Raw genomic sequence first — 25,854 nt, forward strand, 5'->3', positions numbered from 1 at the left:
TTCCCCTAATCACGAAATGTAGGGAAATAAGCCCCTACTATTTTGAACATAATTATTTCAGTAGACACATTTATTCATGAATAAAAATCCCCTGTTCTAGGTTACCTTCATTCACTTCAACATACTTACGTAATTCTCAGTGAACAATGTGTTTGCTAGTCTGCTTATAGTCCTTCCCATGCATGGAACTATTATCAAGGAGTCAATTGCATTTTATACAGATGTCAAATCGTAATCTAAGTTAACAATGACATAAGGAGAAGTCATTGTATAAAATATCTGCATTTTTGCCCCTTGAACGTTATTGGATAGACAGCACAATTATATACATCAAACATTCAAGAAACATATACATCCTTACTTCTGCCACTGGAAAATTTACTTAACAATGGATGTATTTAAAAGCAATGTATTCCACATTAACCATCCATCCTGCTACAAAAAGCTGCTGACATGGAAAACAACCTCTAAGAACATCATACCTTTATCAAGAATAGATTTAATGTAACTCCTCATACAATTAAATGAGAACCAAGAATACACCTAGCCTACACAAATGGCTTAATCAGAATCAGCATTCAATATTGTGGGCTTGACTGATACAGTGTGAAAGAGCACACAGATAATTAAAATAAAAATGGATTTAGTTTAGTATGGCACATTAGGGATTACAGAAGTGAACTATGTGTCACAAGTAAAGCGATATTAAAAGTATTGCTACAAAAAAATAAAATTAAAAAAAAAAAAAAGAAAAAAAACCCAAACAAACCAAACATACTGAAAGACCAAAGGCAAACATTCCTCTATGTAGAAACAAAAGAAATAAAGCTAGTTACAAGAAATAACTGCATTTCCCATAACTCTAATTTCAGATCATTAGGTCTTTCAGGAATAAGCAGAATGACATTGTACAGTTACTTGATTTTAATACTGAGAACAACTAACATGCTTTGTGAAAAAGTTTTGTTGTATATACTTTCTCCTTATATTTTTAGGAAAGAAAATAGTATTCTTGTGAAAACAGCTGTGCAGAAAACTATTTACACACAAAAAATGCTAAATACTGGCAAAACCACCACATCATCAACAGGACTTTACTCTGAACTTGGGAGAGAGAGGACAATAGAATTCAACTTGCTTTGTTCATGCAAGGCTTTCTGCTTCTGGAAAGGCTGCCAAAATAGGGGTCAACAGCAGCAGTGGCTCAAGAAGTCCATATACTTATTTCAGAGATGCAATAAAACACCCGTCAGACTGGTTTTGAACCATAGATACAAACTTGTGATCTGAAAAAAGATCTCACTGCACATCAATTGAGCCACCCAGTTCCTTTAGTACAACCATTTAAACAGGGACTCTGTAATCCTGAAGCTGAAATATTGAAAAGCAAATCTTAATCACGTGCTAAGTTTAAGCCCAAGTTTTTACGCAAACATGTTACTACAGTATACTGACCACTGGATATGCCCCTCCACAGTTCCTAAATAGCAATACAGTCAGATCTCAATACTGAGTGTATATTTCAGGGAGGTTGTTCCCCATTACCTGGGTCTTTATCTACACAGACTTCTATCTGCTATTTTAGTTTGCAGTCACTTACTACTGCAAGTATCTTCTGCAACTCTTCACAAAGAATTTTCACCTTCACTAACCAAAATACCTTATTATCATTAGAAATACTGCCATCTCATGTTCTCTCTCTTTGCCAGGTGACATGTGAGTATAATGAAGTGTAACATACGAGTATGTTGAAGTGTAAAGTTTGCATTGGTCTCTGCTGGTGACTTACTCCTCTAAAATATTAACCGTTAATTTCTACCCTTTCCCTCTGAAGTTTCTTTTAACCCAATTTTATATACATCAGAAGCTTCACTTCTGTCTCATGGTAGTTTACATCTGGGGAAGCCTTCTGAAGTGCCTTCTTGAAGTGCAAGATATTAAGTGTACTCAGTCTTCCATACCTACATATTTTTTGCCTCTTTCAAATAAAGCTACTAAATTTATTCTTTCTATAAAACTCTGATTTACTCTACTCCACTGTAACATATCTTTCTGTGTATTCCCTAAATTGATTCTTCATGACAATTTCTATCAATTCGTCCAATACAGAATGTGTGATTTGCTGGAACCCTTTCTAAAAATCGGTATTCCTTCAGCTACTTTTTTGTAGAACAGCAATTGTTCTGTAGAATAGCAATTATAAACAAAAGTGATTATAAGAAAATAGCAATTATAAACAAAATGTTTTTTTGTAAAACACTTTCAATGACACTTGTTTGAGAAAGAGCATCTAGAGTGTCCCCTATGAAGAAAGGTCAAAGCACGGAAGCCTCCCTAAGCATTTCTATAATGAATGCAGATATGTAAGATTTTTATGGTTTGTACTACAGTCTTGACTTTTTTCAGTGGTCCTTTCATCCCTCGATCATCTAGTGGCTCTCCAGACTTGCCAGCAGGCTTCCTTATTATGATGTATTTTAAAAAGGACTTATCAGGTTTTGTTGCCTGTAGCAAACCTCTCCTCAAAACCTTTTTTGGCCTTTCTTCCCATGCTTTCATATGTAGTTTGCTAGAGATTATATTCTTGCTTATTTTCTTATTTGTACAAAATTGGTTTGGGGTTTTTGGTTGGGGGGGGGGGGGCGGGGTGGAGTTTAAATGCCTTTTAACAATATTGAGCAAGTTCATCACATTTGCCTTTTTGAAAAAAAGGGGGTTTACTGGTGGTATGAGTTTGGTCCATGTTTTATGCAATCTCCATGCTGTTTGCAAGCATTTAGTCTTTTCTTGTAAGCATTCTCATTTTTTGTTTTGCTTTTTTTTTTGGTAGCTCTCTTCTTTTCAATGAAACGTTGTAGTGGATTGTTTGGATTCCTCTTATTTACTGTTATTTAAAACAGACATAGCTATACCTCTGCTGCATGATATCAGCTGTTATTCTCACATGAATTACTGTGAGTACTGAAACATCCTATAAGTTTATGGTACACTGTTGTGACCACGCACACACTTCAAATCAGGAATTTCAGCCCCCCATGCTATTTGTAGACTTGTTTCTTCTGGCACCTTATCACCCTAGCAGAAAATGTTCTTCCCCAAGACGAGAATTGCAAGCTGAAGGCAGGACAACTCTGTGATATCACTGAAAGTCTCAATTATGCTTCTACCCTCTTTTTTCCTCAGTTCCGCCCCTCTGCCTGAAAGACAGAACTTTGTTTCTGAGGGCTGAGATGCACACACAGCATATAACCTTACAAATGATACATAGAGTAGTGGACTGAGAAATCCCTACCTTCATGCAAGCTAAATTTAATTTACCTGGATGCTGCTTTCCAAAATCTCTGAGATGCAGGGTTAACTGTTTTGTTTTCTCTTAGATAAGCAGATGGCCACTTCAGATTTTTTTTCCCCTACCAAATTCACTTATCTGGTTTCTCTTATTTAGTCTTCCTACCTAACTAAATTTCCACTGTAGCTACAAAATGTTGAAGAGTGGTGTACCAATAAAGTAAGCCAACTGTCCTAACACATTTCCACTGGAACACGTCAACTATTGACAAGATACTGTATGTAGATGCATTAATGAAATAAAATCAAGGTTGTGAAATAACTAAAATATGCGTATAATCTCTTTAGAGCACACACTGGGTTAATTTACATTATTTAAGATAACTATAGCTGTTTTTTATGTCAAATAGTGGGAAAAAGTAAAATTACAAAACTAAAAAGTTCATTGGAATGCAGAGTATTAAACCCAAACTTCAAGGCACGTTGCAAGACATGTCATGAGAGATACTATCCTGTCTTGCCATGTACACTAATCTCATATTGTTTTGCATGATTATGGGTTTCACTTGCATAAGGAACTGCAATTTAACACGTTAGATGAGATGGCATTCACAGACATGTAATGACAAGAAATATGAAACTATGTAATAAACATTTTCTTACAACATTAAACTATTATCTATTCATACAATATATTAATAAAGGTATTCTGCAGTAATATCTGAGTATTTTGTATTGTACATTGGGGTTTATGACAATTTTTGGAAAAGTTAATGATGTAAATAATAACAATTTTAAAATTGTATTCTTCCTCAAAATGTAATTTCCTACAGCACGCTTGACTTCCTAAGCAGCTTTGGTTTAGACCCATAGCTAAAACCAAAACCTTTCAACATCTGTCACTATCAACAAATAATTAGCTAACTACAACTGGTAATATTCTTTACATACGAAGCTTAATCCAATAAATGGGTACTACGTAACAGTAATGTTCTGTTTATTCTGTTAACGAAGTAATATTCTTCCAGACAAGTTGAGTACACTGCATTAATTATGAATTGTTAAGGAGATAACTAATAACTTTATGATAATACTCACAACATTTAAGTTAATGTTGTGACATCATCTATACTTTTTCTGACTGTAACACTTCTACTCCTTCTGCCTGTAGTCCCTCCAAACTAAAAGTCCTTTTCAAGATTTCATTTTATTCTCAGGTCTCTGAACAGAACAATGCTGTTCTTTTTAAAGCCTGCTTCTCTATTTTAGTACTTGATCCTGCTTCCTACCAGGTATAGAAATTACTTTTGCAGGTATCTTCATTTCTCTGCTATGTCTGAAATGATGCCAGGCTGCTAAAACAGCACGACAGGATTATAACCATAAATAACTTTGCTGCATACTATATTTAAAAATCAAGCAGAGTTAAATGTCTTCATGCGAATTTCACTATGCATAAAATTACTCACACTCCTAATATCTTCTGCTGTGTCTATCTTACTGGTCCTAATTCCAATTGCAACATTCTACAGTCTATAACACTATCTCCCTGGAAAATACCTGTTGCAACAAGGCTTTTAGGAGCTTCAGTAACAGCAACAATAATTATCATTTTCCAATTTTCAGATAACAACCTGTATTACATAAATGCAACTATGACAATAACTAATATATTCTTAAGATGAACTCTAGATACTTCTTTTCCTGATTTTGGAGAGCCACATTTTCATAACAAGAAGAAGCTGTAGCAAGAATTTTAAAGTAATTAAAAATAAATAATGTACTCTTAGGCTACAATTTAACTTATTTTAGGGCTAATGGAAGGCTGTCTCTTCCCTTGTACTGCAATGGGGAGATGATCTATAGAAGTAAACCCTTTTTAAAAGGCAAAGGGGAAAAAAAACCCCAGGAATATATTGAACAGGATTTTTTTTATTACACATGGATGTTGGAACTAAGTTCAATTACATTACCAGATATCTTCTAAATACAACTCTCTTTACAGTATTCTGAAGATTTTTTTTTACATACATGAGAACAACTCACCTTTCCAGAAACTATTTTTTATGTGAATATGTTAGTGAGAATCGGTTCAGAGTAAAGCAAAAACTACAATCTTCTCTATCCATGAGTCAAAACAGGATCACAACCCGTCTTTTAAATTACTAGTAAAGCTACAACAAAGCATGCTGTTCTGTTTCCCTGAGATCCAGAAAGCACCAACTTATATTTATAAACTATGAAAGTTTCATAAAAAACAACACTAAATACTGACACTAAATACATGTTTTCCCTCAGTGTAAGATCAGCTGGTTAAATGAACTTGACTTTCATTTTTCTCAGACTTTGCTTCTTTTATTCCAGTAGCAGTTTTGTTCATGAAGTTAAGCGCTGATCTGATATTTGAAAGTGAAAAAAAAAAAATAAATTGCCATGCACTCAAAGATAACAACTAACGTTTTAGTTATACCTTTTATGGATTGACTCACCTCACTCAAAAAAGTAAAATCACATTTTAAAAAACATGTCAACTTCTTTTTCCTTTTGTTTTTCTGCTGTTCCAATCTCTTGAGTAATAGCAGGTAAAGGACTGTTTAAAATAAATGAGTCTACTTGTCCTCATGCAAGGCATAGCTACTCAGTTTTCAAGAACACACAGAATCTTTATGAAATTAAGACTTACTGATGGAGAATGTACCATATCACCTGAATAAATTACAGTAGCCAGCCAATCTTTCTGCAGAAAACAGACCTTATTTCCAATCTGAATTGTCCAACCACATGCTTTTATCTAAAAGTAGAAAATTTTCCCATATAGATATGCCTATAAAATGTGGCAGGATGAGCTTTTTAAACTTGCTTCATTTTTAAATTGAATTACGTTCTTTAATCACTAACTGTAAAGCAGACTTTTCTGGCCTTGAATCAATGTAGTTCTTTCTGAGAATCTTTTCATATTTATCAATTTCCATTCTGAAGGCCAGATAACAAAACTCGATAGACAGTGTGCTGCAGCCTGGCCATTGCTCTGCAAGGTGAAAATAGCTTCTTGCTGCTATTTTCTACCATGTAGGCAGAAATATGGATCACACTGTGCTCTCTTAGACTACTGCATTGCTCTGAAAACACAGATCTATCTCATTAGAATTCTATAGTCCTTTTAGGAGTTACAACTTTCTAAATATTTTGTCATGTTTACATACAGAAATGTCTTCATATAGTGCATCTTACAACACACCTTCACAACAAAAACTCTATGCAATATCAGTACTTGATTTCAAGATGAACACAACTGAAACAAATACCAGGCATTGCTGTTCTGCTCTGTTCTCTCAAATCACCATTCCTCAGTATGCTTCACAATCACATAAATGTGTAAGATACATATATATATGCGAAATGTGATAGATACATATAGATATAAATGAAAATGAGTATTGAAAAAGATACTAAGAATTAGAAACAGAAATGGATCAAATTTACCAAATTTTTCTGCAGGACTTTATAAGGAAGAGTGAGATACGGAAGCAAAATATAATTCACAGAACCACATGCAAGTTAAAGTTTTTTTTTAGTATAATACTAAATATTAATCTGATTTACATAAAAGAAAAACTACTGTCAAGGAAGATCTAGTTCATGGAATTAAACTTCCTTACTTATTGCAATAAATTCTGCAGAACTTCTATGGTTTGGGTTTGCAAATTTCATTTAGTCTTTTTGATTACTGTGGCCTGATTAGCTTTAATAAATTAAAAATTAATTTTGTGAAACCACAGCATCCACTTTAATTATATATATAAACATATTAGTTGATTCGTATTTTAACATTACGGTTCGATCAATACTTAAAAGCTGGCACTACCACCTAATAAAGAGCTCTGCCGTTTTTCCCCCTCTGGATACATCTGCCTTAAAAGCATTCATTCCTCAAACCACAGGTAGAGGCAAAGTCAATACTCAAAGGTAACTGCAGGAAACTATTTCGGGTTTGGTTTTTCAAGTTATCTTTCATTTTACTGGTTTGCAGCCTTCATGGAAAGGAGCACATGCTGTTATTTAAAACATGTACGTGGCTTCTTTACCTCCATATCCCTTCATTCTCCCATCATGTAATGCTGATATGACTTCTAACCATATACTAATCTGTGATTTCTATTAATCTGTTTTCTTTCCACATTTATCATATGGTCCCGCTTTTTTATCTAGTTATTTTCTAGCCCTCCTTCAATGTATTGTGGGGAATAACACCACGTTACCATAAATCGGCTAGTAAAAAATGACAAAAAAAATGGCCTAACCTGTTTCAGCATGTTGCAATGATAACAGAATATTATGAACTGGCAACTAAAAATATTCATGCTCAATATAGCTATTTTAAAGAAAATTAATCAAAAATTTAATGATAAACATGTCTTCACAAGTTCTCTGAACTTTGGTTCTTATTACTAGGGAGTCATACATGCTTCTTATAACACTTCCTACCTAAATTACATAAATAGTTTGGCCACAGATATAAAGGAAAAATGAACTACGAGTAAGTTACAGTTACAGGCAAGGAACGACTTTAAAATTGAAAAAGAACAGGCATACAACCATCTCTTAAGATTTTTTTTCCCTTTAGAATGACAGTATGAAAGCAAGTGAAAGGAAGAGGAAAAATTACGCCACAGTGTAAAATAACTCTTGTATTTGCCAAAACCTGAAACAGATTTCTCAGTCTTTTAACATATTTAAGCTAGAAAAACTGAACTTGACTTGTAGGAATACCGTGTCAAACAAAAAGAACAACTCCTGCCAGAGATGACAAGGGATGAGATGACCCCTAATTCTCTGCACAGATGACAACATGCCTTACTAATCTTTTGCTATCAGACTAATGTCAGCTTGCTTATTAAAATTCACCCTACTTCCCGAATTCTCAAAATATGCTAATTTCTTTTGAAACAGACAAGCTTAGCTTTTATGCCTAGTTAGGAAAGGACTGGACCAATAATATATATTCTCAGCTCACGTAAGCCTCAATCTTTTGTAGAAGAGATTACTATTATCTCAATTATTTTGCTGAAGATAGACTTCAGAAACCTCAAAACTTTATGTTGCTCATACAACTAAAATAATTGTCAAACAGATGCAATATAATTAAAAAGAAGACAGATTTCAGAAACGGTAGAAAAAAAAAATTAAAGGTGTGGGTTTGCACACAAACTCTTCTTAATTTGTCCCTGTAAAGGTACAGGGAATAAAAACAAAATTAAAAAAATTCAAAATCTGTATAAATTTGTAAAGACATAAAAAGCACATACAAATCTTTGACAAGATAGAGTGTCTTTCAGATTTACTGGCAATTAAGTATCCAGTGAAGACTCCTACTGAAGCCACATTGAAGCTAGTAAAAGCAATCAACCATCAGTAGCCGCCTTCAGTGATCAGTCCATTGCAGAAGACCGGAATTTAACACGTTTACAGTGTGTGTGGCTACCCAGTAGGCTTACCATAGACACTGTCTTTCATAGCTGAATATCTTATATCTCTAGAATATCAAAATGCAAATTAGTGGCATTAGTTAATTTTTTTTAAAAAGTTGATCAAGATATTGCATGAGTTCAGCCTTCAAACCATTCATTCTCATCTAGAAACTAATCTCAAAACAAAACAAAACTGTAGAGAGCTAAAAGCAAACATTATTTGTACGTTTATCAGCAACAGCCCATATTGCAGGAAATCATGTTCTACTTTAACAGATTTTCATGAAAATATATAGTCTTTAAGGCATGTGTGCATAAGTGCTCCAGAACAGTGGTTTACAGCTTATTATGCTAAATGCAAGGCACACAGAACTGCCTGCAACTAAATTCTGGGATCACATAGAGCAGTCTGCCCAGAATCATGACCAGATGGCAGTTTCAATTGCTAATTTTGCCAAACATGAATAAAACTTCAGCTGGAGTTTCAAATATCAGTTTTCCATTTCTACTTATTCTTAGAAAACATTCAACCACTTCTAAAATTTAATTTTTGGAAAATATTCTCATTCACAAAAACTTCTAGAATTTTCGAAGAAAAGTTCTGCAGCATCTTGAAACTTTGAAGAACAGACATTACTTCAATGCGCAGATGTTGTTTCAATGCGTAAACACACAAGTGTGCTTACACACCAATCTGTAAATTGGATTTTGTAAATCTGGAAAAGTTAATTCGTGATTTCTAACACATTAACAGTGAAACTCTTGAAGATTCCACATGCACCAGGTATGCAGTATCCTACTGAAAAGACTGGAGATTCTGATATGTTCTGACTATCAACCGCATAGGAAGACGTAAGATTCACTTGCACGTATGAAGATTCATACTTGTTTATCAAAACAGGAAAACCCAACCCTTTGAAGGAATTTCTCTTTGACACAGCTTACCCCTTACTTGCCTTGTCCATAGCTTAGCCCATTCTCTACCCATTGTTAGCTTACCTATTCATGCAATACTTACATGGACTATAACTGTCAATAATAAAAAACATTATTAAAATTAACATTCCATCTGTCTGTAACCCAATTGTTTAATTATGCTTTTTTCCACGAATCTCCTTTTATCAATGAAGACATCTCACTTCTCACTAAAATTCATCTGATCTTGGGTAAGAACAGGCAGTTGTATAATTTTTGATCAACTGTGTCTTCCCTGCAGTCATTGTAACGTTTATAAATGCCCACTGTAATCCCACTTAGAGATTTAGAAAAAATAAGTATATCTAAACCCAGAGGAAGAATCAACAAAATCTGTGTTTTAAAAAGCTGACAATTGTTCACATAAGAATTACCTGTGCAGAAATTTAATTTTAAAACATTACTCATAGTATTAATTATAAATTGAAAGCAAAATGTCAGCATACTGCCAGGCATCTCCAGTTGAGCTGTATACCTACTCAATTTGACCAATACCTGAAAACTGTTTAAAAGATAGAGAAAAAAATATAAAAACATGCAGATGTTCACAACTTTTCAACACGCCGACCATGAGAATTCCATTAAAATGAACACTTATTTACTTTGAGACGAAGCTATCTGATCCTCCAAACATGAATGTCCACCTAAGCATTGTAGCAAAATTGTTCAGCCTAGTTTAAGAATGGACCAACTTACTGATCTACAAATAAAAAGGTATTTAACATCACCACTGTTTTTACACCCTGAATTTCAAGTCAGTTCAGTTTACATTAAAAACTATTTCAATTTCATTATTTTGTTGGTATGTGAATGACTATTTGATACCATTTTCTTTGTGTTTCTTTTGCTTTGTATTTGAAACATGCTTTATTGTTTTAAAGTTTACCAACAACAGTCTGTATTTAATACTTTGTTCCCATAAAAATTGAATTCATATCTGGCACATAACACAGTGGCAGACTGCTGAAGGATTATGATTTAAATCTGAAATACAGAATTTTTATATTTTAAAAGTCTCTTCCAAAACAGAGATATCTTAATAACAATAATAGGTTTTCAATACAATGCAAAAATAAAATTTAGAAGAGGCTTGCATATACAATTGCAGTCAATAGTTATTACACAGTACAGAACATTAAAAAAGAGGTATCAAAATAGTTTGTAAATGAAGCTGAAAAAAACCAGGGAGAAAATACTTGAATTATTAAATCTTACCTGACCAGTGTCCAGTGGTGGTGCCTGATCTGTCAGTACATGTCTCGCTTACAGGCCTAAATACAGTCTCCCAGCCACCAGTAGCATAGCGCCAATTCTGAGACTCTAAAATAAGTGTTCTCTGAGTGCCATAAGCAATCATGAAGCAGTAGACTACATGATGAAGTTGACAGCCATAGCCACAGCCTTTGTTAATATTACACACAAGTTTCTTAGCTTTGCTGCAATCCTTCGGGTTCTGTAAGTATGGATGAAAAAGTGAAGCTGAAGAGAAGATATACACGATGGCATACTTTTTCTGAAAAACTGTCATAAATCACACCAGCCATCCTGCTATAATACATCTCATATTAAAATGGATGAGTAAGCTTCAGCTCCATGAAAATTTTATGTGAATTCTTCACTGTGAACATGAACAGTTATTGAACATACTTCACTATCCTAACAGAAAATAGAGTACCTTCAAGATTTTAAATTACATTCTCATTTGTAAATCTGTCAGAATAACCTAACATTTGGACTCAAGGTTCACATTTCATCAACATGATTTTCAGTGTTGCAATGCTTTTTCCTTTGGCATTTTTCCAAGTTTGTTAGTTCTCTTTCAATGAGCATGCATGTCACTCAACAAAAGAAAATTTCCACCTGTCTACTAGATACAGAATAAAGCCAACGCTTATTAATGGACTGCTTCCCAGACTAACTGACCACATACCAAATACAGAATATGAAACAGATAACTGAGCAGACTGATAAAAAGACAGTATTTTAATCTGGATGCACTCTCAATAGAATAATATACAACACTTCCACAATCCAAGAAACAACAAAGGAGGTAAATGTCTACATGATGTGAACGTTATGTTTAAAAGTACAAACTAATAAACATTTTAATGTATGTGGACAACACAACCACAGAATCCACAGAAGTTCTTCTTTCTGTAAAATACAGTACTTTGATGTACACATTCATACCTGCATGCCTCTAGACATACTTCTGCATTCCAGAAAGGTTTTCTATAAAATCTCAAGGATGAAAAGTCAGTTTTCAGTTCGGCTGCAAGACTACTGATATTTGAGTGTCAACAAAAATTGTTTCTCTTGCATCTAAGCAACTTTAAATAATTTTTTTCATAAATTTGCAACAAATCAGGTTTTTCCAAAAACCAACAACCACCATCTAGAGAACTGAGATCTCTCCATCTGAATAGTCTGAGTTGTAAAATACTTTAAAAAACAATAGTAATTTGTTCATTCAGGTGTGTAAAAGAGGGGAAAATAGTTCAGATCCAAAAAAAAAAAAAAAAAAGAGAAAGAAAAAGCAAACCCTATAACATGTTACTTCAACATTTGGGTTTTTTTTTCATTTTAAGGAAAAAAAAATTGATTCAAAGTATAATTAGCTATGAAAAGCAATAAATCAAAATTTCTGTTCCTAATTTTTGTTGCTCAGACCAGTACTCTTGCTATCACAACATCCGATGAGTAGCTTGAGACTAAACCTAACAGGTACCTTTGAGACTATAACGAATCTACTTCCCATAGTCTTTTAGGAGAGAAAAAGGGTTTTCTAGTATTGTGTGCAAGTCCACAAAGCAAGAATTCCATGAAAAAATATCTCCTCCCTAAATCTACAGACATATTTCCACCACTCAATGAAGTGCAATAATAGCAGGTGCAAGTAGTCATTTTCGGCTGTTAACTGTTCCTGTGCAGAAAATACTTCAGCTCAAAACCCAGAAAATGGTGTCTATTGTTATGTTGCTAATTTTACAACTGAAATATGGTCTAATAAAAAAATATAAGAAGCTTCTTTCTGTCATTTAGAGAACTGTCAGAAGCAGACAGAAGTATTCAGTTGCAGAAGTTGAAAATTTGTACTTTGTGTTTATGTGTTTTACTTCTGTTTTTGAAAGATGTATCTAGATGTTTTAACTGCTACTTAAAAATAATTCATACATTATATAGACTATCTCAGGAGAGTTTTAATACCTTTGTGTAACATACTATAACCAGATTGAAAAAGAACTATCATGGACAAAACTAAACCATTAGCAAACTGTATTTACCAAAAAGCAGGACATACAAGCCTGTCACAAGATATCAATTGACTTAGAATTTTATTTATTTTTAAAATTAATTAATGATTTTGCAATATAATTTTGTTGAGACATTTAAAATCAAGATTTTTTTTTTTTAAAGAAAGCACATAAACAGGGACAACAGATACATTAGAGATGTCAACAGAGCCATAAAGCATTTTATTAAGACTGTCTTCCCATTTTTTTCCACATAGCAAAAACTGTCACAGAAACTAATCTTTTTGTAACTATTTTGGAAGGGGTAATCTATGAGAATGTATAGAAAATACTAATAATGTTGTCTACACTTTCTATTACCTTTAAATGCCTGTGTCCTCTTCAAACTGAAAGCATTTAGTTGACGCCATATCTGAAGTTGTGTAAACTTAGGTAAGGTGTGCCCTTCTAACATTCTTACATGCAAATGCAGTTTCATATAATAGCTTATTAATATTATGGAAATCAAGTAGGAATCACATAAAGAAACATAACTTGATACCATGACTGCTTACTAATGCTAATATAATGCACTCACTTGGTTCTAACTACTTGGAGACTTAACTAGAAAGTATATATATTAATATTAGTTTGTGACTTGAATAGAAAGCTAGTTAAGGTAATTTCTTTATGACTGTTTTTTTCAGATTTCTATACTGAAATTTTAAGACAATGCAGTATTTGAGCTTAAATCATTTCTTTAGAACTTAAAAAAAAAAAAGTGGAGATACTTAGATGTACTGCAGTTTCAACTGGCATTTCCTGAAAAAAGGTAGAATTAATAACTGTTGAGAAGGAATGCAAATTACAATCACATTGCATGTATCATAATAGCTTGTGTGTTCGTAAGCCAAAATTGCCAACCAAAGCAACCCATAAAGGTATTGAGTTGATAAAGGATAATAACAGCCAATTTCAAATCCAGTGAAGACTGCCAAGATTTTTCCTCCTGGCACAAAGTCACAGAAAAGCATTATTAATCTCTGATTTGAATGAGCAGTGCACTCTGTTCTCATCCTTAACTGCACTGCTCACCACACACACAACTGAGTTGTCTACATAATCAAGAGAGGGATGGAAGGGACCTCCAGGATTGTCAAGCCCTGTAATGTAACAGCCATAAAAGTGCACTAAAAAACTTAACAAAAACCCACCAAAAAAAAACCCCAAACACCCAACGAAGCACACAAAACATACTTCAATATACAGAACTGTAGATTATCAAGCCATGCCAGAGGTTACACTTTTTATTTTTCTCAGAATTACTTCTATGGACACTGCAACCGAATACAGTAACAAATTTTTAGAACTGTAAAATGGTTAAAATCATGTATTTTTCTGGAAGAGAATGTTGCATGTCACCTAAAATAACAGTGGATTTTTATAACAGGCAAAATTGATTTGATCATCTTTCATCACTAGTACCATGGGCATACACCATTGCTCTCACAAAATTCAGGGTTTCCACTAAATTGATACAGTTAAAGTCTCAAATAAATGCAATATGCCACTCCCTCCTACTTTTAAGCACTGGCAGATCCCAGCTCCTCCTCTTAAGAAGTTTTACAGTCCTTTAGGCTACAAATTACCTCTCCTGCCTAGGTTACAAGGGAAGTAGTGCATCCAGGTTTTCTCTTCAAGGAATGTATCTCCCTCATTCTTCTGTAGTACACCACAACCTTTGTAATGAGGTATGCAGGCCACATGACTGTAGCAGAGTTACAGAAGTCCGGTTGACATCTCCTTTACTAATAGAGCTGGCAAATCACCTATTATATTGCAGACCTACAAAACTGCATTAGCAATGAGAGAAATAGTAAGTAGTGTTAGCCTCGGATTTAATTAACATTCGTTGGTTTGCCTGTTTGAAGGAATGGCTGATTTTGAATAACTGACCTGATCTTCCTAAGATTCAAAATTGTTCTCCTGCATCTATTTAACAACTATTTTAACCAAACAGGAACCACTAGCCTTTAAATAAAAATTATTCACAAGTTATTTTTAGTACCTATGGTCCGCCAAAGGAATGCTGCCATTATAAAACTTTACAAGATTAATGACACTGAAGCAGATTCTGTGCTATTATAACTGACTGCCCCAAACATGTATGCCCTGTGAAATTCAACCTTCAACTTCACTCTGCAAAAGCAGCACAGTATGAGCCTTGTCTCTTCTAAAGAAGGCATACTTCAAAATACAGGACTGTCATTCCCTACTCAAGTTCTCCAGGGCACTCAAGATTTTTGTAGACCTCTGTGTATCACATCCCCTTCTCATTTCTGCTAGCAGAATGAAATCTTCATCTAATTTTAACTCTCAGAGGTATCAAGTTCATGTATCTGATCATCCACATTACTTTCCTCTTCAAGTTTTCTAGTTTTATTATAGCCTTTCTGACAGTAAGGGACTAGAACCGCACAGTCTACCCTTGAGGCAGATCTACTGTTTAAATACTGTTGAGTACTGAGATTATATTTTCACAGAATTGTCTGTGGTAACTCCAAGATCTTGTTAATTGATGGTATTAATCAACTGTGTATGTGTCTGAGCATTGAAGACTGTCTTCCCCCATGTACATAACCCAAAATTCGGTGCAGATGACTGTAAACTACAATATTAATATCCAGTCAAAGATAACACAACTGAGGTTATAGCTAATAGCATAAAATTCTGCAACTGTTAGTCTCAAGCTGTTTAGCAGAAAGTTTACAGAATACTGGCGGTATTAAAGACAGACATTTCAAATAATTCATTTGAAATGCAACGATTTTATGGTCTTAATTTTCTACCTCTAATTAAATAGAAAACAACAACAACAGAGAGACTGAAATCCTGGGAAGTAATAGAATAAATCAGCACTTTTTTGTAAAAGATCTGAAGACCTGGAAAAAGTTTTGAGGGTAAATTATAGCTATAGTGGGAAATACCCATTACTAAAAAGTGGGTGTTTATTTCTCCTGTAAATAGCAACATTTTAAATGGAACCATCAGCAAGAATCATGAGAACAGACCATATCTCTGTTCACATAATTCTACATATTAAACAAAAGAGTTAATAAGTATAATGCTCTCTAGCAAATTATTGGTACCATGAGTTCATTCTTCTTTCTTATTCCTATCGGGTGACTAAGGGCTCTTGAGTAAAATACACTTCACTAACTCCATAAGCTACTGAAAGATAATGAAACACCACAGTACTTTCTTAATGTAATGTGTGGCTTCAAAATTACATGTGGTATTTTTACATTCAGATTACTAGCATACAACAATAGCAACAAAAATCAAATAAAATCAAAATTGTTAGAAACATGATAATTTGAAACATATAAACATAGGCAAAACTTTTAGTAGCAAATCAAATGTGCCCAAGACTTATTCTAGCTGGCACAGAAATGACTGCATCCATGCTATTAAACTTGCTAAACCTCTTAAAACAGGGTAGCCACTCACAGCAGATTTATGAAGAGTGTATTGTGCTAAATCTCAAACACAACCAAAGAATTGTTTGTGAGAAGGCTACTTGATGTGAGTCAAAACCATGCCAGGAACTGTTTACAGTTAAGAACTTAACAGTATAGAATATTATGTTCCAGTGCCTGGGAACATTCCCTGCCATTGTTTGACTACAGTACAAATAGTCTTAGAACTACTTCCAGGTCTCCATCTTCTACTTCTCTTGGTGCTCAAAGAACCTTCTTCTTCAGGGCTATTCATTAGCCTGTTTACAAGAGTCAATAGGACCAGATGGGAAAGATGTCAGAAGTGCTGCCTAAATGTCTATCTTCCACCGTTTTCAAGAGTGCAGTTAACCATCAAAACTCATGACAATGGCAAAAGTAAACCGCTGTTTAACATACATTTTACTTTTACTAAAAGATAAATGACTGTGGTGATTGTAAATTTTCATAGAATCATAACAGAGAATCATAGAATGGTTTGGGTTAGAAGGGGCCTTAAAGATCATGTAGTTCCAACCCCCACACCATAGACAGGGACACCTTCCACTAGACCAGGTTGCTCAAAGCCCCATCCAACCTGGTCTTGAACGCTGCCAGGGATGGGGCATCCACAATTTCTCTGGGCAGCCTGTGCCAGTGCCTCATTATGCTCACATTGAAGAATTTCTTCCTTCTATCTAACCTAAACCTATCCTTTCTCTGTTTAAAGCCATTCTCTCTTGTCCTATCACTACACACCCTTGTAAAACATCCCTCTCCAGCTTTCTTGTCAGCCCCTTTAGCTACTGGAAGGCTGCTGTAGGGTCTCCCTGGGGCCCCTTTCTCTTCTCCAGAATGAACAACCCCAACTGCCTCAGCCTGTCTTCCTAGGAGAGGTGCTCCAGCCCTGTGACCATCTCCACGGCCCTCCTCTGGACCTGCTCAAACAGGTCCATGTCCTTTTTATGTTGGATACAGTACTCCAAGGTGGGGTCTCATCAGAGCAGAGCAGAGGGGCAGAATCACCTCCCCTGACCTGCTGGCCATGCTACTTGTGATGCAGCCCAGGATACGGTTGGCCTTCTGGACTGTGAGCACACATTGCTGGCTCACATCCAGCTTTTCATCCACCTGTACCCCAAGTCCTTCTCAGCAGGGCTGCTCTCAATCATTTCATCCCCCAGCCTTTATGAATACCAGGGGTTGCCCCAACCCAGGTGCAGGAGAACCTCAAATTTTAAAAAGTTTAGAGAAATGTACTCTCAGCATATGCTTACTAACAAAGGTGTTACTTTTTATATTTTCAATAAATATTTTATTCCTTAATGGTACACAGTGTGCTGGAGGAGACAGTCCCACCCGAATTCTGTGGAAAATCCCATTTTTTGAGAGAATGGTGTCAATGAGAGGTGTTTCTCATTCTAGTGGTCACACATCTAATTCACACCATTTTCTATCCCCCTTTTTTTTGATGCCACTTGTAATGGTTCCTTTTCTTACCAGCTCCCCTCAATACTACTGGGTGGGTGGGGAATGACACAACCAACCATCAACAAAAAAAATAATGGTCTTCCTTCCCTAGTCAGAAATATTATGTATTTGATTTGAGAGAGGAAAACTTACTTGCCTCTAATGTTAATTCCTCTAGCTTGCACCTACCCTCCTACAATACACAAGCTTCAGCTTATTATTATCAACTTACAGATGAGTAAAACATCCCAGCATGCAGACGGACTAACCACACTACACTCCTCAGTCCACTATATAGAAATGCTAAAGAAAACCTAATATAGATATCAGCAGCAATCACACTTGATTCAGTGGTTATTACACTAATACCATACTTTCAGATACTGAATTTACTAGGTAACTTAATGAAGATGACCCAAGACATTTCTTGACATATTCAAAAATCAAATAATTTCTGCATTTTGACATGTGATAGAAACTATTCAGTCCCTTTCTAAACCTTTACAGAAAAATCAGAAAAATTGGCTTGCTGTCTGCTATTTTCTCTTCAGTTCATTCTACTTTTAAATCTATTTTGCCCAAAAGATTAAATTTCTAAATGCTTAGATTCATTCATATGCCTACATTTTCTTTTCTAGCGTTACTGGGAAGGAATCAAATCACTCTTCCAGCGCTGGGCAATTAATTCAGAAACCTGGCAAAAATGGGAAAAGAACTGCAAAATACAGATGAGCTTACACTATGAAACAGTAAAGATGGTTCAATACACAATGAAAGAAGCTGTTCACAAAAAACATGAATAAACACCAGTGATGCACAACTACAAAAAAAAAATAATCAAAGACTTTCAGTAGGTAATTCAGAACTATTAAAATATAAGTAGTAAAATAGAAAGAAAATGCACATTAAATTACAAACATTCCTGCGAATCCATCAAAAGTATAACTAAATCTCTCAATAAGTAGGTTTTGGGTTGCACAGGAGGGTGGAGAACCGGGCACAGCCCTCCAACCAGTGAACTGAGCTCCTGTGGCTTTGTAAGAAATTTTCAGTTCAAGCCACACATCCAAACCTGAAGTAGGCCAGTTACAGTAACCTTACTTGACAAAATGTGTCTTAAAGACAGTTTCATTTTTTAATTAACTATTTAAATGACATCATTTCCCAAGACAATTCAAGTAATTCTGGAAGTACTAAAACTAATCAAACAAGTTTCCTATTTATTTTTAACTACTGGATTCCTCCTACATGGATTCTTTGCTGCCTAAAGAAAGGCAAGTGCAAACTTCAGTCTTCTCTAGTTGATGCACTAGGAGTTTCTCACCTTCACCTTCCCCACTGATTTCAACAGAAAAAACTGCATTAAGAAAATGTTAAACTGGTGCTGTAGAAAAGAATGTAACAAGGTAACAATAACCATCTGCTGGATGCTACATTTTTAGGCATTACTAGTCTGTCAGTAAACCTGGATCTGGGACAGAATCTATTAATTGTTATGTTCAGTGACTTCCCCTTAGACAACCACATGACTGTCATTATCTCCTTTCAATTCTGTTGACCACTAGTGGCACTGATTCTTTTACAATTAAATGAATGAGTGTATGAAAGTCAAATGACTGAAGTTTAATCAAATTACTAATAGACATAGTTGTCGAGTTTAAGACAATCAGAAGACATAGCCAAATGTGTCAATATTACGAATTCATAACCATAAATCTTGACTGGATCTATGCTACCTAGCTAAGCAAGTAGCACTTGTGGCCAGGAACACTTCAGTTAAGCTTAAGGGTATGGTGTTTTTCAACCGTTTGCCTTGCCAGTATCTAATCTTGCTTTTATCATTACAAGATGAGATTATTAAAGTATGCTATTCATAGAATCATAGAACAGTTTGGGTTGGAAGGGACCTTTAAAGGTCACCTAGTCCAACACTATTCCTAGGTCTACTACTTAATTGTATTCAGAAATTGGAACTAGCATTAATTACATTTTTCTCCTTGAGTAAGTGATTTATTAGGGTTCTATGTATTTGGACTAAAAGCCAGAAAGCTTTCAAATAAACCTGAGGATGCTGAGTCTACCACAGGAAAATAGAAAAAAGTCTGCAAAGTCTGCTCATTAAAGAAATCATCTCTTCTCCCAAAACAGTGCCCATACAGACATACAGCTGAAGTCCCTCAGCTAGTGTCTTCCTCCTCCCTAAAAAAAAAGTAAATACTGATGGAGAATTTTCTATGAGATTTTTTCCTCTCTGGAATTTACTTTTGCCTTTGTTTCAAATTATTTTGAATTTCTCAACACCAACAATACACTACAATTGCCACAACACACTACAATTTGTTCCTCATGAGTGACACAATTACTGGGAAAAGATATAATACATTAGATTTAAATTATTGAAGGATACAAGTTTACACTTTTCAAGACTGACAGTTGTGAAGTCATTTGCATATATGCAGAATGCCCAGAGCTTCTTTTATTGTTGTTGTTATTTTAGTATGAGTACTTTTATTAGAAATACATATTATTTATTTTGATGGGAAGAAAAGAAGAGAGAATTTAAATTTTTTTGTCTTAAAGTATATTGTGACATATTAAATCACCAAAAATACTGCAAAATCCAGAAACCTCAGAATAAAGTCCTGTAAGCAACTTTCTTTTCCTCGCATACATATACAATCCCAACTAAATAGTATGAATATGGCAAACTATTATAATTCATGATGTTGTTGAGTACTTAGTAACCTTTCTCACCTGCTCATATTTTTAACCTTCTAAGTTAAACAAAATGGGTTTGATTTTTTTAAAAAAAATTAGAGGCAAAAATATTCTGCTATTGGGAGAATGTATGCTGAATCACGGACTTCCTAAAATAAACAGAACAAAAATAAGCACAAAAGGGGAAGAAAACAAACTGCTGCCTTCATAATCACTTACTCTACCACTTCCAGAACATATACTACTACAGAAGGCCTTGTCTGACTTCTCTTACACATTCTCTTCAGTCATTTCATAATGAACATCTCTGAAAATAAGGTCTTTTGGTTAAATGTAAAGGTCCTAGCTTTTTAAGTGTTGCTCTAACTACAGGGAACTAGCCAAATGTAGTCTCATTAAATCAATTTTATGTTAATGTTATCTAAATTAAGTAGCAGTCATCATTATTCACAATCATTCAGCTAAATGATTTCCCAGGGAGATGTCCCAAAATAAAGCAGCTGTCACTGTTCAACATGTACCAGATATACAGTAATTTTATTCTTCACAACAACAACAACAACAAAAAATTACAAATATGTTCCACACGGTTCTTTTTGGCATGGAACTGTGGGGCACGGGTTATTAATTTTTTTATTATTTTAGTTGATTTGATAGTACAGTTACATTAGGAATAGAGGTGTATATGTTTAATTTCAGACCATGGACTGCTTTACATTGCATACTCGCAGTCAGCCCTGTACTCTTCAACATCCTGAAACCCACACTAGAAAATAAGTCAACTTGGCTTCCAAATGTGTAGTCACAGACATATTCTAGTTTTGCATGATTACTTGCAACTATGATTCAACACAGAGATAATTCAGTCTTTAGAAGGGCTCCAAAAGCTTATGTCTGGCTTAGAGGCATATAGGCAAGAGTGGATCCTTCATTTTTTTCAGAAAGAGGAATAATAATAAAAAGGAAAACATAGATGGTAGTAATTGTATATATGAGTGACCCATCTCAAAGACTGTAACTGCTCATAAAAAAAGAGTATTTTCTATCTTTGAAGAGTTGGCTAAGTTTCCAAACCAACTTTGAGTAATGTGGCACACTGAGAATTACCACCTTCAGGTCTGAATCTTTTATATGACTGATGGCAATAGTATACACCTGGAGGTAAATGAGCATCCATAAACGTACGTAGGCATCAAACCATCCTATCCAATTTCCTGCTACAGTGTAATTTTTCTGCGGTTTTGTTTTTGGGGTTTCCTTGGGTCTTTTAACAACCTTCAAAGAAACAAAGTAGTCATGGAGTAAGGGACAAAGATCAAATCCAGATTATAAAAAATGAGCAAGAAGTGGCAAATACACAGAGAAGTTCTTTCTAGTTATCTTAGCAGGACTAGCACCTTGCATGAAACATGGAAGAACTGGTAAAAGGCAAAGCCATTAAATTAAAAGTCTAAGACATTTTAATTAGTCAACCCTAGAGAAGATTGTCATGAATTCCAGAAGAAACTAATCAAAGTAAACAGCATGACTTATGACAAATGAAATTTTGTATTGATAACTAAAATTAAAGTAATCATGGTGGAAGAAAAAAATACTCAAGTTTCAAAATTCAGCTGAATTAAAAATTTTGGGCATCATTTTCAATAGCTCCGTGGTGACATGAACTCAAGGGGGACAGACCTATTAATAGCTAATACCTTAGACTGAAAAAAAAACCCAAACAAAAAACCCCCAGGAAGATAAGAAAAAAATGTATTTTGGTGCTATTCTATAAATCAATAGTCTATTGTAATTTCTCAGCTAGTGGATGCTCACTTCTAATAGCCTGGTGAAGAATTAGTGTTAAGGGAAGACATCAGGAAGAAAAAATTAAAGGTATTATAAATTCTCATACACAAAGAATGATTGAAAATGTTAGGTATGTTTAGCCTGAAAAGGTATTAATAAAAAGAAACACTGTAAGCATATAAAAGAAATAATAGTTTAGCAAGAGAAGGCTCATCACTTATGTCTGTTTCATATTTTATTACAATAAAAACCGAGCATCCAATACAGCTAAAATGTTTCAACTAACTTAAAAGACTTAAAAGACAGGGTAATACTATTTGTTCATGAAATACCCAAATAATTTTGAATATGTTGTTGCATATTTGCTATCCCCAAGAATTTAGTGCTGTTTTTGATGACCTGCACAATTATAATGCTAAAAATGTCAACAACTATAGAAGCTAGAATTGGAAAATATGTATCACCATTCCTCAACTTAAACCTCCGAGATAGTTACTAAGGAAATACAAGTCCTTCCTGTATAATTTCTATATCCTTCCATGTGAAACAGTCATATGCAACTTGATGTGCAGCAGTAATACATTTATATGTTTCTAATTTCTATAATCTACCAGTAATGGCTTATTAAAAACAAAAATCAAAGTAATTTCCAATGTAATATAGAAAATACTAGAACTTTAATAAATAAATAATGAGGGAAATACTAATTTTCTTATGTGTTTCTCAGTGTGATAGGATGAACCCATAATGATTAATTTCATATTTTAAATGCATAAATATGAAAAAAGCTCAGTTCTTCCCATGACATTATTTTATTGATTTCTGAAATTTATAAATAAACCAGAAACAAAAGTGGCCTGTATGATGGAAATTGAGCCAAGCATGTTAGACCTGTTCTAATTCTGCACCTAATGCCACAACTTTCTGTAAATTACCTGCTCACATTAACCATCATGTTTCCTTATTAGGGAATGGGATAAAGATAGTTACCTTTCTTGGTAAAGTGCCTGACTATATAATACAGTTTCTGAAAGGCTTTATTTGGTTGTGCTACAAATATGAAATATTAAGATTATATGTGTTGTGACCTGGCATTGGTTTCATTCTTGATATTGTTTCTACTACTTTTTTTAAATGAGAATAAATTACCACTATACAAAAGAAAGCCTTTTATCAGAGTACAGGCATCTAAATAAATTTTAGAAGCAGCTAATTAGGCTCTCAGCTCTTCGCTCAGTAAGTAATTTTTTTTCAAATTCACTAGAAAACAATGTAAGCATTTATTTAATGCTTTAATTTTGAGCTTTTGTTCTCCTAACCTCCTTTGACTTTTATTATTCATTGTACAGACTTGGAGGTCCTAGTTTTGAACTAAGGCCCTGAACACTGCAAAATGTGCAACAGGAAGACAATCACTCTCCAGAGACATATACACACTTAGATAAGACAACAAATGGATGCAATGGAAGAGGAGAAAAAGGTACAGACAGACCATATTTATCAGCATGAAAAGCATTGCCAAACAGTGACATCAAAAATGAAAGACTAAGGAACAGTTCTCAAGGAGCTGAAGGAAGATAATAACATGATGTCTCCTGTAAAATTTACAGAGAGTTTTTTCCATGGAAGGGTGTCTTTTTTTATTTAAGAAGCAACAAATACACAGCTTGATCACAGAAGAGGTTTCAATAGCTGAACTGTGAAATAATGAAAATCTGAGAACCTCATTCAGCTATTTACATAGAGAATTAGGGGTGACCATACAAAACAGAGTAGAGAGGTGCAAGGAAATACTTGCATACATGCAAGGAAAAACAAACCAAGTAAAAATAAAATTGACTACATCTAAGATTTTTGATCACTATATTAATAGGTGCATGCATTCATACATGAATTTAAGTCCCAAAACCTTCAGATCAACATCTGTTTAAATTTTATAGCCACACAATAGGACATTTTTAAAAAGGCTTTATGCACTCACTAATATGAGCATCTATGAGAAGTCTCACTCATCTGTTGAAACAGTCAAGGACTGGACAATATACTATACAAGCACTCCAATTTTGCATACTCATATTTTTTAAAATGGCTGCTTGTTCGGAAGTTCCATACAAGGACTTTCATATTTTCATTTTTAACACTATGCAAACATATGTATGCATTCTGATACTCTGAAGCATAAAAAAACAGAAACCAGAGACCTATCTTTTATAATAAAACAAAGAATCCAAACAGGTAAAATCAGCCCAGTGAAAACCACAGATAAAAAAAAAACAATACCAACCAACAATCAAAAACCCACAAATAAACAAAATCAACCAACAACAAAACCCAAAACCCAAAGATTTGCTTGAAATACTGTCATTCAATATACATATAAAATAATGTTTGAAACATATGTTCTAATTTCTTTTGTAATTCATTTACATACATTCACTTAAAATTGTCATGCAATTCTATTGCAAGCATATTGCTAAAATAAAAAATGTTTACCTTGATTTAAAAGCTCTACCCTCTTACCTGTAGATAAGTTATTCTCCTCTGTACCAAATCTGTTAGATCTTTGGCCTCTTTTTCTCGCCAATCTCCTGCTCCATCTGTTTGACTGAGGTAGTACAAGTCAGTCATTATTGACCTGTAAGCAACAATGGAAAGCCATCTTAAAAAAATGGGAAACAATTTTAACATTACTAAATTGGATTAGATGAAAACAAAGACAAATTAAACAGGTATTTCAATTATAGCTTCAAAAACAGTTTCTTCATGCCACCTCCCACCCCACAATCCAAACAACAGCGAAGAAAGACTCTGTCCTCCATTTAACATATGTTCCACACCAATTACAGTATTAAACAGGAGATGAATTAGAAAAACTCTTGGGCCTGCTATAAAGCATTTGTTTCTGGTATATACTAAAGGAAACTAAAAAGCAAGAATAGTTCTGTGCTAGATACATTATCCAGTGGCTCCAGATGAAAGTGCAACAGTGATTCCTACAGTGGTTTCTATTTTAGTGCATTATTACTTTGCCTCCTACAATCATCTTACTATGCTTCTATACAATGTAATATTACAAGTGTCTTTAGCACAGCAACGACAGTAATCCTTCTATTTTTGTCAGTGAAAGCTAACTATAGAACGTTATTACAAGGTTTACATTTAGTAAACAGTATTTTCTACGGTATGGAGCTCCTGGCTCTGGAACAAGATAAGCCTTCTGCCTGCTTAGAATGACTGCACTGCACGCTACTAATACCCACATGGAAAAAAAAATTCAAAATCTAAAACAGACTCATGGCCATATTACAAGTCTAGACTACAGAATGTGAATTTTATGAAACTATCCAATATTAAATTGAGGTTACCTACTACACTAGAGATTGTTTTTCTTCCGGTTATCACATCTCAATGGCCAAA

General features: G+C 34.4%; 1 protein-coding gene across 13 annotated transcripts in view; it reads right to left on the reverse strand.

The window, feature by feature from the left end:
- The window catches only part of FUT8 (fucosyltransferase 8), a 192,789-nt gene that overhangs the window by 24,255 nt on the left and 142,680 nt on the right, over positions 1–25,854 (reverse strand). For all 13 annotated transcript variants that reach the window (XM_080396789.1, XM_080396787.1, XM_080396788.1 and 10 more), the window contains 2 exons: positions 24,958–25,072; positions 10,947–11,184 (listed from right to left, as the gene is read on the reverse strand). In XM_080396789.1, the coding sequence (XP_080252915.1) occupies positions 10,947–11,184; positions 24,958–25,072 (353 nt within the window). The remainder of the gene's footprint in view (positions 1–10,946; positions 11,185–24,957; positions 25,073–25,854) is intronic.

The sequence above is a fragment of the Falco punctatus genome (assembly GCF_963210335.1).
Source record: "Falco punctatus genome assembly, chromosome: 7".
Taxonomy (NCBI): Eukaryota; Metazoa; Chordata; class Aves; order Falconiformes; family Falconidae; genus Falco; species Falco punctatus.